The 20525-nt window shown below is 44.3% G+C and overlaps 1 protein-coding gene across 1 annotated transcript in view; it reads left to right on the top strand.

Moving 5' to 3' along the window:
* The first annotated feature begins 8725 nt into the window (after positions 1-8725).
* UHRF2 (ubiquitin like with PHD and ring finger domains 2) overlaps positions 8726-20525 on the top strand; it is a 96077-nt gene continuing 84277 nt past the window's right edge. Inside the window, exons 1-2 of the mRNA XM_062208274.1 lie at positions 8726-9186; positions 17676-17909. Coding sequence (XP_062064258.1) covers positions 9034-9186; positions 17676-17909 — 387 coding nt within the window. The 5' untranslated portion in view covers positions 8726-9033. The remainder of the gene's footprint in view (positions 9187-17675; positions 17910-20525) is intronic.

The following is a 20525-nucleotide window of genomic DNA, read 5'->3' as shown; positions in this document are numbered from 1 at the left end:
TGTGTAAGTCTCCCTGTCAGGAGGTGGAGACAGTCTTCCTTCTCCTTGAATTTGGAATGGCCTTGTGAATTGCTTTGGCTAATAAAATCTGTTGAGGTGACCCTAGAACAGTTCCAATTCTAGATCTCATCATCTTGATTGGTTCTTGTGGCACTATGAGAGGTATTACTATTCCCATTTCAGATACTGAAACCAAGGCTCAGAGAAATAAAAATGTTGCCTTAAGCTAATTTTGGTAATTAACAGATCCCAGATTCAAATTCAGGTCTATCTGACTCCGTAACACATGACTGTCCCACCATAAAACACCCCTTCATTAAATTTGTATCAAACTAAATGGCTATAGATCAGCTTTATGAAATTTCTTGTCCATGCAAATCAGCAAAATACTGTTAGTATTTGTTTTCAACTGGAAAACGTGAGGGGAAGGGGCCTTGTTAATAGGGAAAAAGAGGGACATAACAAGGATGGCTTCGGGAAGAGTTATGACCTAAATTAGCTCTTAGAAAACACATGGCATCTGTAGTGTCAATCAATAACATATATAGTATATTCATTTTTACTTTATCTTTTACTAGAGAAAACAGGTTAGTAAATTGACAATCATGAGCAAGAATGATAATGACTAAACTTGAGATGTGATGATTCTGTGGGCTTCATCTTCAAAGAACACTATACCATCAAGCTCTAATAATTTAATGAAAACTAGACATTAAATAGAAAACTATTTGCTATTTTTTAAGTTTTCTTCCAATAATTCTGTGCAAATTATATCTATATAGCTCTCTCTTCTTATATCAGATGATTTTAGTGAGCAACAAAACTAAAACTTCCTTGGGGACTGGTGCTGTGGCACTGCAAGTTAAAGCCCCAGCCTGAGGCGCCAGCATCCCGTGTGGGTGCTGGTTCTAGTCCTGGATGCTCCTCTTCTGATCCAGCTCTCTGCTATGGCCTGGGAAAGCAGTATAAGATGGCCCAAATCCTTGGGCCTCTGCATCTGCGTGGGAGACCTGGAAGAAACCACAGGCTCTTGGCTTTGGATTGGCTCAGCTTCGGCCATGGCAGCCATTTGGGGAGTGAACCAACGATGGAAGACTTTCTCTTTCTCTCTCTGCCTCTCTGTAACTCTGTCTTTCAAATAAGCAAAAATAAGTCTTTAAAAAAAAAAAAAAAACTAAAACTTCCTTTAGTATCTGTAGGAGTCAGAGGTGATTCTCAATACTCCACAACTTCCGGTACTCACATTTTTTGAATAACTCCTTCCCCTTGATTGCTGTCTGGGCCCTGATGAATTGGTTTCTAACAAATGGCAAAAGTAACGTTATGTCATTTCCATGATTAGGTTACAAAAGCCTGTGATTACAAAAGCCTGGACTCTTTCTATGGCCCTCTCACCTAGCACAGTCATGTGTGGTGCCATGTTGGATAGGCTGGCTTGGCAAGAAACTGAAGGTGGCCTCCAGTTAACAACCAGTAAGAAACTAAGGCTTCCAGTCCACCAGCCTTACAAGGCACTGAGTCCTGCCAACAACCACATATGGAAGAGGGTCTTTCCTCAATCAAGCCTTGGTGTGACCACCAAGCCGAGCCAGTACTTTGAATGCAGCAAGTGAGAGATCCTCAAGTGTAGGAAACAGCTAAGTCATCCTGGATTCCTGGCCCACAGAAACTAATACGAAAATAAATAAATGTGTGTGCATAAAATGTTTATTTCTTAAGCAAACTAGTGAATACAAAAGTATTCATGTTTATAAAACAATAAAACAGATTTTTTTAAAAAAAGATTATTTATTTGAAAGGCAGAATGAGAGAGAGAGAGAGGCAGAGATCTCCCAACTGCTTGTTGACTCCCCAAATGGCCACAACAGTGGGGGCTGGGCCAGGCTAAAGTCAGGAACCAGTAACTCCATCCTGGTCTCCCATATGAGTGGCAAGGAGTTAAGTACTCAAATCATAATTTGCTGCTTCCCAGGCACATTAGCAGGGAGCTGGATTGGAAGCAGAGTAGCTGGAACACAAAGTGGCACTCTGATGTGAGATGTGGGTATACTTAACCTGCTGTGTCACAATGCCTGCTCCTATAAAACAGATTTTTTTTCTTTTTTTCTTTTTCTTTTTTTTTATTTTATTTTTTTTGACAGGCAGAGTGGACAGTGAGAGAGAGAGACAGAGAGAAAGGTCTTCCTTTTGCCGTTGGTTCACCCTCCAATGGCCGCCGCGGTAGCGCGCTGCGGCCGGCACACCACGCTGTTCCGATGGCAGGAGCCAGGTGCTTCTCCTGGTCTCCCATGGGGTGCAGGACCCAAGGACTTGGGCCATCCTCCACTGCACTTCCTGGCCACAGCAGAGAGCTGGCCTGGAAGAGGGGCAACTGGGACAGGATCGGTGCCCCGACCGGGACTAGAACCCGGTGTGCCGGCGCCGCAAGGCGGAGGATTAGCCTGTTGAGCCACGGCGCCGGCTAAAACAGATTTTAAAAAACTTTTTGTTGAAAGAGAACTGGGAAAATACAGGAATATTTTCATTAAGAGTTAGCAGATGTTTCACGATCTTCAGAGGCCTCATTCTGTTGTACTAAATCACAAGTTCAGAATAACAGGATTTTCTCTGTGATGCTATCTTCAGTGGTAAACTTACAGATCTAATTCAATTTGCTATTTTAATTTTATAGATCACAATTCAAATGTGGAAGGGGAGCATTATGTTTCCCCCGAAACATCACTGCAGATTTGCTACATTGTTAAAAAGAAATGTTCTGCCAGAAGATTCTATGATGTGCATGGAGAGGAGTTTTCAAGAGTTGGTCAGAACTGTATTGTAGTTTAGAAAGAAAAGAAAATGAGTACCAATGATAGGAGCATAGGAATTTTTGTCTACTTTTTCTTAAAACACATTTTGGTGTGTTTAAAATCCTTGCCTATCTGCTGAACAGTTCAGTGTCACTATATACTTCTGGTATATAGAATAGACTTTGGATAATTATTTAGCTATTGCTGTATTTTGTGTATATTACCTTATACCAGTCAATGGAAACTGGAAAAAAAAAACTGCTAAAAGTGATGGTGCAGTGGGGACCAAGATTGAATTGTTAAGTTGCCAAAAGCAAGAGCCAGCAGTTGCAATCTAATGTTCATTGGACTTAACATGACCCGCTCTTTGTTCAATAATGGAGGAAAGGAACAAAATTAAACATGTGAGAAACATGCCAGATCAACTCAATTCTTGCTCAAAATCCTCATTACAATGATAGTAGAAGAATTTTTAGGGGCTGGTGCTGTGGTGTAGTGGGTAAAGCTGCCACCTTCAGTACTGGCATCCCATGTGGGTGCCGGTTCAAGTCTTGGCTGCTCCACTTCCAATCCAGCCACTGCTATGGACTGGGAAAGCAGTGGAAGATGTGGAAGATGGCCCAAGTTCTTGGACCCTGCACCTGTGTGGGAGACCTGGAAGAAGCTCCTGGCTCCTGGCTTCAGATTGACGCAGTTCCAGCCATTGCAGCCAATTGGGGACTGAACCAGCGGGTGGAAGACCTCTCTTTCTTTCTCTCTGTCTTTCCTTCTCTCTTTGTGTAACTATGACTTTCAAATAAATAAATAAATCTTTTAAAAAAGAATTTTTAATGTATTAAACCCAAAAGAACAAGAAAGGAGAGGATAGCAGAAGAGATATTGATATACCTTGGAAGATAAAAAAAAATCTACAGAATATTTGTTGATCTATACTCCTGAGAAATCATGTGCATAATGAAATATACAAGAATGCCTGGCATTATTGTTTATATGAATAAAAAAAACCAACTGGAGTATACTTCAAAAGGGAAAATGATTATATTTTGGTATACTCATACAATGGAATAGTAAACACTTAAAAATGTATATACTAGAATTAGAGTCAAAAAACTATGACCCACAGGTAAAAATCTGTACTCTGTAACCTATTTTTATAAATACAGTTTTTTCAGAATACATGCACTCATTCAACAATATATCACAAGGAATTGCTTTTGTAGAACTATGAAATGAAATAGTTGCAACAGAAATCATCTGTCTGCAAAACATGATAAATGTACCATTTGACCCTTTTAGAAAAGTTTGTACTACATTAGCAGGAAACTGGATTGGAAGTGTAGTAGTCAGGACTTAAATAGGCACTCCAAGCTTCAACAGAGGCCTAAGAAAAGGGTTTTAACTATTTGAAATGTTTCATTTCTGAAGCAAAGTAGTGAATAAAAGAGTTTCTGTTGCAATATTCTCTGTACCTTTTATATGGTTGATGTACTTCATAATTTTTAAAAGTTCATTGAGAGACAGAGTTGATATCAAACCCAGACACTTCAGGCACACTAATGTGAGATACAGGCATGTTAACCACTAGGCTAAACAACTGCCCCTACAATCAATCTTTTATCTTTCTTCCCCTTTTTTCTTATAAAGGACTTGTTTATTTATTGTTTGAAAGACATAGTGACAGAGAAGGAGAGAAGACAGGGAGAAAGAAAAAGAAAGAGAGAGTGAAATCAATTGATGATTCAATCCCCAAATGCCTACAGTAACTCAGGGTAGGCCAGGCTGAGGTCAGAAGCCTGGAACTCCATCCATCCAGATCTCCCACATGGGCGTCAGGGACTCGGGTGTCTGAGGCATCATCTGCTGCTTCCAAGGTGTGCTAGAATGAAGCTGAATCTGAAGCACGGAGTACCTAGGGCCTGGTCACTCTTATAAGAGATGTGGGAATCTTAAATGGCAGCTTAACCCACTGCAGCACTAGTGCCCACCCATGTTCTGCTTATAACATGAACAAACATTTGACCATATTTGCTTTTCCTCCATGTAAATAATTCTTCTTTTCTTTCCCTATTCATATCTAAATTGTTTCAGCTACACATTTAATAATAAGGCATGATACATCAAAAATGTCTGATATTGTGGGGTTAAAACTTATTTTTTGTTAAAAAAAATTGCTTACCTGATATTTGTGATTTTTGTCAGAGAACTTCTATCTTGATTTTACAGCTGGAGAGATTCCTAAGCAGGCCACAACAACATTGTAGAGAAAGAGAGAAAACCTTAATTATAGTGCTCAGTACTCTGTGGAAAAACATAGGAAGGATGTATTTTGTCACATACAGACCATCATTTCTCTACTCTGTCGCTTACTGCACACATAAGCTTATGTTTCCAATTGTAATTAATTTGATTTGCACAGGACAAATGTACCATTTCTGGGTCTTACATCTCTGAACTCCATCCTGCCAATCTTTTGGGGACTATATTGACGAGAGTAACACAACTCCCATACAGTCCGAGTAGATACCCAGGTTTTGACAGCACGGTTTTTCCCCAAGGGTTCTCCATGAAAGCCGCAGCACATGAAGAAGGAGCAATGGTCTCATGGGAGTACAGGTCCTGGCTAATCCCTCCCTCCGAAGCTTCCTACTTCCCATCAATGTCAACTTGTATTTCCAATTCTCAGATACATCTAGGTACATTTTGGATACATTTCAAATGCAATACAACTCAAATGAAACTCATTGCTTTTCTTCAGTTTGCTTCTTTTTTTATTTTATTATTATTATTTTTTTATTTGACAGATAGGGAGAGAGGCAGAGAGAAAGGTCTTCCTTCCGTTGGTTCACCCCACAAATGGCCGCTACGGCCAGAGCTATGCTGATCCGAAGCCAGGAACCAGGTGCTTCCTCCTGGTCTCCCACATGGGTGCTGGCACCCAAGCACTTGGGCCATCCTCCACTGCCTTCCCGGGCCACATCAGAGAGCTGGACTGGAAGAGGAGCAACCGGGACTAGAACCCGGCACCCAAATAGGATACTGGTGCCACAGGCGGAGGATTAACCAAGTGAGCCACGGTGCCAGCCCCAAGTTTGCTTCTTTTTCTAAATAAGAACATCATCATTTAGCCAATCTATCCATTTAAGTCTCCCGAACTAGACACTTGGGAATTATTCTTGACATTCCATTTTCCTCATCTCTCATCTCCATACGTCCTAGAAGTTTTGCTAGAGGACCCTGGACTATTCACTGCCACTAATTTCCACCAATACTGACACAAACGCTTCTTCACTAAACTTCCTGCCAACAGTCTCCTCCCCCCACATCTTTTTGGCCCTTATTTCCCTCAGGCATCCTGCACGTTCCTTCTTCTGTCTTTCTAAATACATATATAATCACATCAATGCACCCTTTAAAAACCTTAGTTTCTCCCTGGGGCCTACAAAAATCTACGGCTTTGAACGCTGATTTTCACACACTTCCTTCTATTTAGTCAACCTTTCTTTGATATGTAGTCTTTTCTGATCTGTGAAAAAGCCTACTTTGTCTTTAAGCACTCTTCTCTTCGGGCATTCTCTGCTTATCTAAATCCTCTTCACAACAATAGCACTAAATTTATTGCATACTACTAACGGATAGGCACTATGCTAAGCACTTTAATAGTCACTGAGTGTTATAAGCACCCTTTTACACAGAGGAAATTGAAGCAAGTCATTTGCCCAAGATTACATTTTAAGTAAACAGCAAAACTGGGATTACTATTCCGGTCTATCTCAATGCATGAATTAAACATTTAAATTCTACCTCTATGATATACCCTCTAACTGAGGTCAAACCATACACCTAGCCTTCAGCTCTGAGATATTCTAGTCTTCCTTCATCTTTAATCAACGTTTTAACCAACACAGTACTTTTAGTGTTGTTATTCATTAATGTTTTTAATTGTGCTAATCTTTAAAATTTAAAGAACTCATTTACTTAGAGAGAGATTGATTTCCCATCTCTGGTTCACTCCCAAAATGCCCATAACAGCCTGAGCTGGCAGAGGCCTATTTCAGAAGCAGGAAGTTCCACCCGGTCCGGTGGCTCACGTGGTCGCCGTGGCACACTCACATTTGAGCAATCAAGACTGCCTCCTAGGATGCTGGAAGCAGTAATCAGGAGCAAAGCAGGACTGGCACCCAGGCAAATCCTTAGACCAAACTCCGCCCCTATTTTTGATAAAGCTTTTCGTAACTGTATTTTGAATTATTATGTGTGAGCGGGGAATTAAAAAAAGAAATCCTAAAATAACACCATGAGGGCCAGTGCCACACTCACTTGGCTATCCTCCGCTTGTGGCGCAGGCTCCCCCAGTTCTAGTCCCGGTTGGGGCGCCGGATTCTGTCCTGGTTGCCCCTCTTCCAGGCCAGCTCTCTGCTGTGGCGTGGGAGTGCAGTGGAGGATGGCCCAAGTGCTTGGGCCCTGCACTCGCATGGGAGACCAGGAGAAGCACCTGGCTCCTGGCTTTGGATCGGCGCAGCGCGCCGGCCGTAGCAGCCATTTGTGGGGTGAACCAACAGAAGGAAGACCTTTCTCTCTCTCTCTCTCTCTCTCTCTCTCTCTCTCTCTCTCTCTCTCTCTAACTCTGCCTGTCAAAAGAAAAAAAGAAAGAAAGAAAAAAACTCTATGAGGGCATAGCATAACCTTGTAATAGCAAGTAGTTATCTTTTATAGGAGCAGGTCAAAGGGGGGCTCAAGCGTATCTAGCTCATTTATATATGTAAGGAATGCTCAATATTTGCTTTATTTAAAACAGGAGCACAAGAGAAATTCTATTTAGAAGTTCCAGGTGCATGTGAAGTGTCCAGCAAGGGCAGACACCCAAAACATGCATCTGTAGTCCATGGTTTCTACCCCTGACCTGTCAGGCTGTCTTACTTTGTTTCTTGAGATACTGCTGACCTTTTTTGTGCTTGCAATTATTTTGATTATTCCCAAAATGCTACTCTATGGAAATAAAGAGTTACTGATTTTGAAAAACAGAAAGTTCAAGTTGCTTTGTTTTCTTTTATATCACCTCCCCTTTTAAGACACATTTTCATTTTAAAAGAGGCCCCCTGTTAGGCAGTGCTGCACTGGGCCTACCTCAGAGAATGTATCTTGGGAGTTCTTTCTTTGGAAGCGGGTAGGTCTGCATTATTTCAAAGAATCTGCCACAAATCTATAGTCCCTTAGCCAAAGGCACACCTGACGTGAAGATCTGCAAACGGCTCTAGCGACACGGGCACCTCCGTGGCGGGAAGGCCGGGTGCGAGCGCGGTGGGCCGGAGGGGGCGATCCCAGCAGGGCCCGTGCCCAGGGCCTGGGCCTCCACCTCCGCCCGGCGGCGGGAAAGCCCCGGAAGCGGGTTTCCGCGGGAAGGCAGCTTTCGGGCCTGACGGGAAACGTGTCCACGAAGCAGAAACGTCCCCAGGGCCTGCCTTCAGCTACTGGCCGCCAGGCCGCCGGGCAGGCGCCGTCAGGATGAGCGCGCTGGCTCGCTCGCATTTCCTTCTGTGCTTTCTCAGAAATTTAGGCCGCGCCCGCCCGCGCCTGTCTCTCCACGATGAGACAAGCGTACGTCAGGGTTGCTTATTTTGGGTATGTTTTTTAGACCAAAGCACCGAAGCCGCTAGGCCCGAGGAGTCGCCCAGCCCCCTCAGCCTCAAAACCAGGACCTAAAAGGGCAACCCGTGTGGGCGGCAGCGTAACCGTCTGAAAAAACCGAAGGCTACAGGGTGTGCCACGGGCCCAGGTGCAGGCGGTGTGGCAAGTAACGGCTCCGGCCGGCCCCGCCCTCCTCGCTCCGCCCACTGTGGGTCCCCCGGGTCTGTAACCATCTCCCCGGCCGCTTCCTCTTTAAAGGCGGAGCCCGGCGTGAATCTCGCGAGATCCGGGTTGGCGCCGTGACCTCCATGTGGGAGCCACAGCTCTATAAGTAAACACTCGGCGCGGCGCAGCTATGGCTGCTTCCTATTTGTGAGGCGGAGGCTGCGGTAGCGCCTCGGGCTGGTTCCGGTTTTTTCCCTCCTCGGCTCTGCTGGGCGGGCGCGCGGTCTGGGAGTCGCCGCCGCCTGTCCGGCCTGGCGTCCAGTCGCTCTTGCTCTCCCGTGCGCGCGATCGCCTGCTCGTCCGCCCGCCGCGAAGCGGCTCGGGCCAGGCGGGGCGCCGCGTCCCGAGCAGAGGGGGAGACAAAGGGGGCCGCCCCCCCCGCTCCCGGGCCAAGATGTGGATCCAGGTTCGCACCATCGACGGCTCCCAGACACGCACCATCGAGGACGTTTCTCGCAAAGCCACGATCGAGGAGCTGCGCGAGCGGGTTTGGGCGCTGTTCGACGTGCGGCCCGAGTGCCAGCGCCTCTTCTACCGGGGCAAGCAGGTGAGGCGCGCCCGCCGCGCCCCTGGGGGACCCAGCGTGGGGGCAGCCCGGCTGCCCTGGGCGCGTGGGCCGGGGGGCTTGGCGTGCAGAGCGCACCTGGCCCCCACTCCGGTGGGCAGCCCTGCGGGCCCGGGCCTGGTGCGGGGTGGGGATGGCTGTGGGCTGCGACGTCCCTACCGACCCGACCTTAGGGACGCCTAGCGGGCTCGGAAGAGACCTCGCCGTTGTTTCCTTGTGGCGCAGCGGCCGCAGGCACAGCCTGCCAGGTCCCCGGGCGCCTCGCTTCCCGCGCTCGGCGGAGCCTGGGGCCCCGGGAGGGTGGGGAGGGCAGCTGGCTCCGGCGGCCATGCCACCGCGCGGGAGGGGTGCGTTGACTGCCCGGGCTCCCCCTGCTCGTGGCCGCGCGGACCCGGCTAAGGGCTCACATCGCTTCCGAGCCTCGTCCGCGTCCCTGACTCCCAAGTAGGAGGTGGAAACTCGAGCGTTGGTCTTTCGAGCACCGGAACGTTGGCCCTGCCTCCTCACTGTGGCAGGATTTGCACACACTGAGAATTCGAAGGGCTTCCAGAACGTTTGGGTCCCCTCCCTCACCTCTCCTAGATCTGGAAATCTGCCTTAGCCGAGGTTAGAGACCTGAGCTGAAGGGGCTATTGATCTAACGTGGGACCGGGTTAAAAACTGCCCTGTATAGTTTAGGGGTTTTATTTCCAAAGTAGAAAGGGGTATAAGGTTGTTTTGGCTGTTCTCGCCTCGGAAGATCGCCCTTAAATCAAGCTTTTAACACAGCACTGCAGCATAGCCGGCGGTAACTTGAAGGCTAAAAGCGATTTTGGCCTTGGGGTGTTTGTGGGTGTCTGGGGTAGTTGTGTGGTATGGCCCTGGGCTGGCCAGCCTAAGAGGTTTCCTATCCCACAGGTTTCCTAGACTGTACCTAGACACAAAGCCATCCGATTATTTTTGTCTTTGTCTTTTTATGGTGTTGTTAACCCAAGAAGAAGTTGGCATGTTGCAGTCGAGAGACCACAGTTTGACTCGAGTCCTGTGGTTTACAATAAATGTAGCTCTCTCTGATTCCATTGAAGCAAGCTACTGCGGCAAAGCCTACTGCCCTTCCAAGACTTTCCAGAAATTTCAGAGTAAAAAAATTACACTCTGGCAAAGAGTTTCTTCTTAAAGAAATGTTGTAATACCTTTTGATTTGTGTTTGCAACCAGTTTTATACTGTTTTCTTAGTAGTTGGACTCGTAAAAACAGGTGGTCAATTTAGTTGTAAGCTTTGCCTTTGAAATATTTGTACTAAATACTATGTATCTTTTTATTGCTGTGTGCAAGTGGCTGATAACATTTCCTTTAGGTCACAGGTGAAAAGCATGTAATCCAGTCTTACGGATTTTGTTTTCTAGCAGTAATACTTACAGACAGTGGTACATGAATTTCTAGATAGTTCGCTTACTTCAGCACCAGAGATAAAAATAAAGGATGAGCTTGTATCCCTGGGCCACGCCTCTAAAGTCTAATTATAAAATATTAAAATAAAGTGTACCTGACTGTTCTCTGGAAACCATAGGAATTGAGTTAAATTTAGGGCAATGAATTAGACTTCAGTAAATCAGGAAGCTGGTTCCGGAATCTAGGGAAAACTATTGAGGATAATAACCTTTGTACTTCTTTCTCCAGGACAGTCAGTAAGTCACTACTATGATTTCTTCAGCCCAGTAATAAGCCAGTAGGGATAAGGAATGGAACTTTGGTGCCTGCTATTTTTTTTTAAAGATTTTATTTATTTGACAGGTAGAGTTACAGACAGTGAGAAAGAGAGAAAGGTCTTCCTTTTCCGTTGGTTCACTCCCCAAATGGCCGCCATGGCCAGAACTATGCCGATCCGAAGCCAGGAGTCAGGTGCCTCCTCCTGGTCTCCCATGCGGGTGCAGGCGCCCAAGCACTTGGGCCATCCTCCACTGCCTTCCCAGGCCACAGCAGAGAGCTGAACTGGAAGAGGAGCAGCCGAGACTAAAACCTGGTTCCCATACGGGATGCTGGTGCCACAGGCAGAGGATTAACCAAGTGAGCCATAGAGCCAGCCCCTGGTACCTGCCATTGACTTGGAGACAGAAAAGGAAGACACTGCTTCCAGCTGGGTTTCCTTCCATATAGGCTGATAAGTGGCCATGGCACTGGTTAGAGCATCACAGGCTTTGGACAGGGTATTATGGGCATAGCAATTAGCTGTTGGTTTTGTGTCCCAAAGCTATTTCTATCCTGTAAAATGCCTTCGTTTCCATTATAAAAAGATACCCCTTCCTCAGGATGCTTTACTACCACTTAGTGAAAAATGTCATAATAAAACCAAATTTACAGGGCTTACAATTTAGGTGGTACCCATCTTCCCCCACTTATTTAATGCTTGCTGCTTTTAATGTTTGGTGTGTATCAATATCACTTGTGGATATCTATTATAGCTGCTCACCTCACCCCAGAATTGCACGTACATAGTTGGAATTTAACAAGACCCCGCAGGAGATCTGATGGACATCAAATTTGAAAATAAATGTTGAAGGATAGTTGGTCTCTCAGTTTCTTACTATTCGAAGTATAGTCCCTGGATTCTCAGGACCAGCAGCATTAGCTTCACCTGGGAACCTTACATGATGCCTGCTGAAGTGAAATCTGTGTTTTTAACAAGATCTCTTGGTGATCTGTATGCAAATTAAATTTGAGAAGCAGCACAGTTGACTCTATCAGGACCCAAATGGAGAATGGCAATTCAGGACTGTAAGTTCTGGTTAGAGTAGGGTAACCTCATTTGGGCATTCCTATCTGGAAGGTTGAGATTGCAACATCTCCGGGCATTGAGTCTTTTAAAGGAAGAGTTCTGTTGCTGGATTTCTCAGTCTTCTGAGACTCTAGAGCACGTGTTATTATTATTTATTTGAGAGGCAGGGTTACAGAGAGAGAGAGGGAGAGACAGAGAGGTCTTCCATCCACTGGTTCACTCCCTCAATGGCCATAATGACTGGGGCTGGGCAAGGCCAAAGTCAGGAGCTAGGAGCTTCTCCCAGGTCTCCCATTCAGGTGCAGGGGCCCAAGCTTTTGGGCCGTCCTCCATTGCTTTCCTAGGCACATTAACAGGGAGCTGGATTGAAAGTGGAGCAGCTGGGACTTGAACCGGTGTCCATATGGGGTGCTGGTGCTGTAGGCCAGGACACTAAGCCACTTCACAGCACCGGCCCTGAACATGTATTATTTTGAAAGGATTCTGTCTCCCCTTTTTCATTCTTTATAATCAGAATAGGGATAGTATTAAAATAGGTTGTAGATGTGGGGCATGAACCATAGCTGAAGAGAAACAATAGTTGCCTTTTGCCCCAGTACATATTGTTTTCACATACACTACAGAAGTATATATGCCTGCTAAAGGAATATGTGTATATTTATATATGATGTGAAAGACATATGGCATTATTAATTATTGTCCTCTACTTAACATCCCTTGTCAGTAGTCCTTTGGGAAAAGCTTCCCTACGGTTTGCCTATTGACACTTGGTATTAGCTTTCTACTTTTCCCTTGCATTGCGGTTGCCGTTTTTCCCATTACATGAGATGTCTGTCTTCAACCTGGTAGAAATTCAAGAGTGCTGTCTGACAAAGCAAAGAATTCTTAATCATTCCTGCTTCTTCAGAATTGTAAATCCTGCATCCCTATATTTCTAGTGTGGCAGTTCTCAAACATTTACTTTTGAAACATTGATGGATTATAGTTCATGCTTCAAATTCATAGCTGTTTATAATTTCTAGATGACCCCATCCTTCTCTTGGAGCATAATTTGAATGACAGGTAACTGTCAGTCTGCACTTCCATTAAATGTGGAAGAACAGTAGTTCTATTCAAGTAAATCATTCCATTACTCTTCACAGCATTTGAAGCTTTGTATAATAAAGCTGTGTGGAATTTGTTGTGCAATGAATAATCAGTGTTTTAGGAAGACTGGAAGAGTACCAATGAATTAAGAGAAGGAACGGAGTGTATTTTCTGGGTTAAGAAAGTCTCTTGGGGCTGGCAGCATGGCGCACCAGGTTAATCCTCCACCATATGGGTGCCGGGTTCTAGTCCCTGTTGCTCCTCTTCCAATCCAGCTCTCTGCTGTGGCCTGGGAAGGCAGTGGAGGATGGCCCAGGTCCTTGGGCCCCTGCACCCGCAAGGGAAACCGTGAGGAGGGAGCACCTGGCTTCTGGCTTTGGATCGGCCTAGCTCCTGCCGTTGTGCCCATTTGGAGAGTGAACCAACAGAGGGAAGACCTTTCTCTCTCTCTCTCTCTCTCTGAATGTCTGTAAACTACCTGTCAAATAAATTTTAAAAATCCGTAAAAAGAAGATCTCTAAGTTGTAGGGCTTCACGCCTTGATATGCTTTGTTTTCCACTCTGACTGTAGATATTACTTTTCCTCTTAGACCTAGTTTAGAAAGAGTATCACTTTCAAGGCAGGCTTTGTGGCACAACAGGTACAGTGCTGATTGAGACACCTGCATCCCATATCGGATTGCCTGGTTCAAATCCTTGCTGCTGCACTTCCAATCCAGCTCCCTGCTAATGCATGTGGGAAGGCAGCAAATGATGGTAAAGAACTTGGCCATCCCAAGTGGGAGACCAGGATGGAGTTCCTGGGTTTGCACTGGCCCTGGCCCCTGGCTGTTAGGGAATTTAGGATGTGAACTAGCAGATGGAAGAGTCATATTCTCTCTCTCTCTCTCTCTCTCTCTCTCCCCCCCCCTCCTTACCTCCCTCCTTCACTTCCTCCCTCTTTCTCTCTCCGTCTCAATCCCCCCCCTTCTGTCTTTCCCACTCTCTGTGGCTCTACCTTTCAAGTTAATAACTAAACTATCAGTTGAAGCAACCTTAATTTATTTGTTTTTAAAGATTTATTTATTTGAAAGACAGAGTATAGAGAGGTGGAGGCAGAGGCAGACAGATCTTCCATCTGCTGGTTCACTCCCCAAATGACTGCAATGGCCAGGGCTGAGCCAGACCAAAGCCAGAAGCCAAGAGTTTCTTCTGAGTCTCCTATGTGGGTACAGGTGTCCAGGTACTTGGGCCATCTTCTTCTTTTCCAGGTGCTTTAACAGGTAGCTGGATTAAAGTGGAACAGCTGGGTCTTGAACTGGCACCCATGTGGGATGCTGGCATCACAGTTGGTGGCTTAATCTCTTATGCCATAACATCCCCCTAGCTTGTATTTATTTTTTTCTTTTTTATTTTTTTAAAATCTTATTTATTTATTTGAAAGAGTTACAGAGAGGCAGAGCAAGAGGGGCCTTCCATCCACTGGTTCACTCCCCAGATGGCAGCAATGGCTGGAGCTGTGCCGATCAGGAGCCAGGCTCTTCTTCCCAGTCTCTCACGCAGGTGCATGGACCCAAGGACTTGGGCCATCTTCCACTGCTTTCTCAGGCAATGGCAGAAAGCTGAATTGGAAGAGGAGCAGCCAGGACTCAAACGGCGCCTATATGGGATGCCGGCACTGCAAGTGGCGGCTTTACCTGCTACGGCACAGAGCTGGCCCCTATGTTTATTTTTGACAATCATTTGACAGAAACTAGTCAAAGGGATTAATTGAGCATAGGACCCTCTGATTTTTGCTCTTCAAACTTCTATGGAAAGATGTTTATGGAAATACTTTGTCTCCAGTTATTTCACCATTGTATCTATTGCCTTCATTTTAGATAACACCTTTCCAGTTAATACTTTAGGTTATATAGTTACCATAATGTTCTTCAGTTGTATGTTTGGTAAAGTTGTGCTTTTTTTCAACTCTTTCAGAATTAGTGTGTTCTAAACTTGATGTTGTTGGAAAATGTTCAAAATGAAGGCATGAATACAGCTTTTCTTTTTGGTTTTTTTAAAGGTTTATGTATTTGAAAGGCTGAATTATAGAGAGAGAAGGAGGGAGGGAGGGAGAGAAGGAAGTAGGGAAGGAAGGAAAGGGAGATTGAGAGATCAAGATCTTTCATCTGCTTTGTTCACTCCGTAAATGGCTGCAATGGCCAGATCTGGGACAAGCTGAAGCCAGGAGCCTGGAACTCCATCTGGGCTCCCCCATCGGTGGCAGGGGCCCAAGTACTTGGGTCATCTTCTGCATTTTTCCCAGACACATTAGCTGGGAGCAGAGTTAGAAGTGGAGCAGCCAGGAAGTGAACCAGCACCTATATGGAATGCTGGCATTGCAGGGGGTGCCGTAACCCACTACGCCACAACTCTGGCCTCATGGATGCAGTTTTTGCTTCTTGAGTTCTTCTTACCCCAAGTTCAGGACTAGAGAAGAGTTCAGTTTTGTTTGCTTCTCATAAAGTAAGCAGTGTTAATATCCCTATCCATATGGGTGGTTATCTGCTTACTAACTTAGGATACTTCTTGGGCTTATTTAGACTAAGCATGCAAACCTGTCACATGGTACCTAACTTAATTTTCCCAATGAGAAATTTGTGAAGTTCTCCATCTTTGTTCTGTTTAACAAATGTGGATACCTGTAATATGTGGGACTGTGCTAGGTGTGTTCTTTGGACTACTGAATTAAAGGTACTGCATTTGTAATTAGTAAGTTTGTAATTCGAGCAGGATTATATTTTTTACTTTTCAGATATGATCTTATTGTGTTAGAGTTGTGAATAATGACAAATATTTTCAGATGAGGAGAAAATGAATAATGTTTCATCCAGTCATGTTTCTGAGGAAGTAGTAGTTCTGATCTTCAAGGGGTTAAATTTTCTTGTTTCACTGTATCATAGTGAGATAGCTAACTGAATTTTATAAAGAAACAAATGGATACTTAGTTGCTGCTATAACTAAGTATCAAAGCCCTGGGTGACTTAAAATAACAATTTATTGGCTTTGAATTGTAGAGGCTAGAATTCAAGGTGTCAGTCAGCAGGCCCATGCTCTCTGGTAGCTTGGGGCAGGGGGCGAAATCCCTCCTTGCGCTTCTGTATTTGCTGCAGATTTTTTCTTGGCTTTCAGTATATCACTGCAGTTTTATGGCCTCTTTGAGGCTTGATATCCTTTTCCTGCTGTGTCTGTGTCCAAACTTCCCCTTTTATAAGGATATAAGTTAAATTAAAGTTCACCTTAATTACTTCATTTTTTAAATTATTTATTTATTTATTTATTTTGCCAGCCAGAGTTAGACAATGAGAGAGAGAGAGAGAGACAGAGAGAAAGGTCTTGCCTCCTTTGGCTCACTCCCCTAATAGCCGCCACAGCCGGCGCTATGCTGATCCGAAGCCAGGAGCCAGGTGCTTCCTCCCGGTCTCCCACGCGGGTGCAGGGACCCAAGCACTTGGGTCATCCTGCACTGCCCTCCCGGGCCACAGCAGAGAGCTGGAACGCAAGAGGAAAAACCGGAACCAGCACCTGGCGCCCCAGCCAGGACTAGAACCCCGGGGTGCCGGCGCCACAGGTGGAGGATCAGCCAAGTGAGCCACGGCGCTGGCCAATAACTTCATTTTAACTTGATTACCTCTTTAAAGGCCCTTTCTCCAAATAGTCACATTTTGAGGTACTGAGAGTTATGACTTAAATAACTTTGGGATGAGGGGTGCAAAACTCAGCCCTTAACAACTTGGTTTTGTACTTGTTTAATTAAATGTACTTGGGCCCGGTGCATTGGCTCACTTGGTTAATCCTCTGCCTGTGGCGCTGGCATCCATTATGGGCAACGGGTTCTAGTCCCGGTTGCTCCTCTTCCAGTCCAGCTCTCTGCTGTGGCCCGGGAAGGCAGTGGAGGATGGCCCAAGTGCTTGGGCTCCTGCACCCCCATGGGAGACCAGGAAGAAGCTCCTGGCTTTGGGCTGGCGCAGCGCCGGCCGTAGTGGCCATTTGGGGATTAAACCAACGGAAGGAAGACCTTTCTTTCTGTCTCTCACTGTCTATAACTCTACCTGTCAACATTAAAATAAATAAATAAATAAATAAATGTACTCCTTGATTACCTCTGTGAAGACACTGTTTCCCAAAAAAATTACATTCTGAGGTGCTCTGGATTAGAACTTTAACGGATCTATTTTAGGAGGAAGGGGGGTTACAGTTCACCGTAACTAATCTGAAAATCTGCAGGATAATATGTGTATAGTATATTTATAATACAGAAGATTTCACAATACAGTTTGATAATCATTATATTTGGATAGAATTAAATAACTTTAGAAATGGTTCTTATTCATACCCCCCACTTGATTTAAAAATTACCAACAAAACAATGTTAATGTTAGAAAAAACATGTATCTAGATATATAGATAGATAGCGGTGTTTCCTGTAGCTCATATGGAATGTTGTTAAGAATTTATTGGAGTCCACAGAAACAATAATGGTTTCAAAATCACAAAATTACAGGGCTATGAATTTTATTTTGATAGTTTGGCTAGAATATTTGGGTAACTAAAGATACAGTAAGATAAGTTGTGAAAGAAGTATGTCAATATCTTTTTCTATCTTTTCTAGTTGGAGAATGGATACACTTTATTTGACTATGATGTTGGACTGAATGATATTATTCAGCTACTAGTTCGCCCAGACTCTGATCTTCCTAGCACATCCAAACAGACTGATATACAGGTCAGACCATGTTCTAATAGTCCACCTAAAGTCAAGAAAACTTCAAGAGTGGGATCTTCCAGTCAACCATCCACATCAACTCATGTCTGTCTTATTGATCCTGGCATTGGACTATATAAGGTATGTAGGCTTCTTTAGACTTTGTTGGTTATAGAAATACAGATTTCTGTTCTCTGCAGGATGGTGTGAATTAAGAAAGCATTAGTTGACATTTGAAAGTAAAGATTGAGTTATTTATATTTTGACTTTAAAATGGCCTTTAAAAATGTCTGTGAAATAGACAAATGTATGAAATATATATATACAAAGAGTAATAAAGCAAATGCCTGTGTAATATCACCAAGGTTGAGAAGTAAAATGATGGGCCGGCGCCGTGGCTCACTTGGTTAATCCTCTGCCTGTGGCGCCAGCATTCCATATGGGCGCTGGGTTCTAGTCCCGGTTGCTCCTCTTCCAGTCCAGCTCTCTGCTGTGGCCCGGGAAGGCAGTGGAGGATGGCCCAAGTACTTGGGCCCTGCACCCACATGGGAGACCAAGAGGAAGCACCTGGCTCCTGGCTTCGGATCAGCGTAGCTCTGGCCGTAGCGGCCATTTGTGGGGTGAACCAACAGAAGGAAGACCTTTCTCTCTGTCTCTCTCTCTCACTAACTCTGCCTGTCCCAAAAAAAAAAAAAAAAAAAGGCATTAAATGTTAAAAAATTGGTGGATAAAGTAATTTATTTTAAAGATATAAATAGACATAATTTTGGATATGTGGATAAATGAAACATTTATATATTTGGAAAGGTTTAAGAAGATTGGCCAAGAGCTCTGTCAAAAAAAAAAAAAGACTGCATCAGTCTTGGGTGGCTACATTGAATTGTTTTAAACCTGTGAGGAATAGATAATTAGGCTGTTACTTAAATTGATTCACAGCATAAAGAAGGAAAGCTTCCTACTGATTTATACATTCAGTTTAACATTGATACTAAGATGGGACAAAAAGTATGTCACAGCAACATTGAAGTAAACCTAAGTTATATTTAACAGTTATGACTATATTGAGATAATAACTTGATTAACATTTGTTTTCAGGAAATGTGGATAGTTCATTACTGTGAAATGCTTTAGCATAATTCATTGTATTAAAAAACTAAAGAAAAGTTTTCTAATTTAAAATGTTTTCTGCATCTAAATACAAGTTTGAATCCACTCCTAATTAAAAGAAAAAATCCTTGGCAAGAGGAACAGATGGAATAGGTGAATATGTTAAGGCATAGTTGGCATCATGTAAATGGTAGAGAGAAACCGGAAGCATTCCCATTGAAGACACGAGTCACACAAGGAAACCACTAGTACTGCTGTTATTTGACATCTTTTTAGAAGTGCTAGATAATGCAGTTAGGCAGGAGAATAAAATGAAGTGTACATATTAGAGAAGGCAGAGTTACTGTTTATGGACACCTGGAAAGGCTGAGAAAATGCCTTAAAACATTATGATGGGGTGGAGCTGTGGTGTAGTGGGTAAAGCTGCTGCCTGCAGTGCCGGCATCCCATAAGGGTGCCAATTCGAATCCTGGCTGCTCCACTTTGGATCCAGCTCTCTGCTGTGGCCTGGGAAAGCAGTAGAAGATGGCCCAAGTCCTTGGGCCCTTCACCCCCATGGGACACCTGGAGGAAGCTCCTGGATCCTGGATTTGGATTGGCATAGCTCCGGCCATTGCAGCCAATTGGGGAGTGAATCAATGGATGGAAGACCTCTCTCTCTCTCTGCCTCTCCTTCTCTGTGTATAACTCTGACTTTCAAATAAATAAATAAATCTTTAAAAAAAATTATGAAGAGGGACCTGTGCTGTGGCTTAGGTTAAGCCTCTGCTTGTGGCACTGGCATCCCACATGGGCACTGGTTTGAGTCCCAGCTGCTGCTCCTCCAATTCAGCTCCCTGCTAATGGCCTGAGAAAACAGTGGAAGATGGCCCAAGTGCTTCGGCCCCTACACCTGCATGAGAGACTGGGAAGAAGCACCCCTGTGGGAGACCCAGAGGAAACTCCTGGTCCATTTCTGGCCATTGCAGCTGTTTGGGGAGTGAACCAGCAGATGGAAAACCTCTCTGTCTCTCCCTCTCTCTGTCTGTAACTGTGCCTCTCAAATAAATATTAAAAAGAACATTATGAAGGGTCAGGTTTCAAAGGTAATACTGAGATTAATAATTTTCTTTGCTACATTGCATTAGTAGAGGAGAAAAAAATTTGCAGTAACAAAAGGTAGAATCTGGGAATAAATGAAGACATTTAAGTTAGAGCAGTACTCAATATACTGCTCACAATTGACAGAATTTTTGGCAGCAGAAGCATAACTTGCCTTTTTTATTCATCTCCTGTTGATTTGTCCCTCTTTAAATATATGTTTTAGTCTATGTTCTGTTGGCTAACAACACAACACCACAGACTGGAGCAGTTATAAAGAAAAAAGGTTTATTTTGAGTCACAGTTCCATTTGCACCCTAATCATCTGGTGATGGCCTCGTTGGCAAAGTTCCAAGGTGGTAGGGGACATCCTGTGACAAGAGACAGGGAATACACACGTGTGTGGTCTCTCTCCCTCTTAGAAAGCTAACAATATTCAGTCATGGTAGCTCCATTTTGGTGATCTTAACAAATTCTGTTCACCTAGTAATGGTCCTACCTCTAATCAACATACTTGGATTAAGTTTTCACCTTCTTAAATACAGTAGGAGTGAATTTTCAGAGAGGACA

The sequence above is a fragment of the Lepus europaeus genome, chromosome 12 (assembly GCF_033115175.1).
Source record: "Lepus europaeus isolate LE1 chromosome 12, mLepTim1.pri, whole genome shotgun sequence".
Lineage (NCBI taxonomy): Eukaryota > Metazoa > Chordata > Mammalia > Lagomorpha > Leporidae > Lepus > Lepus europaeus.
This window is presented reverse-complemented; position numbering and strand designations above follow the sequence as displayed.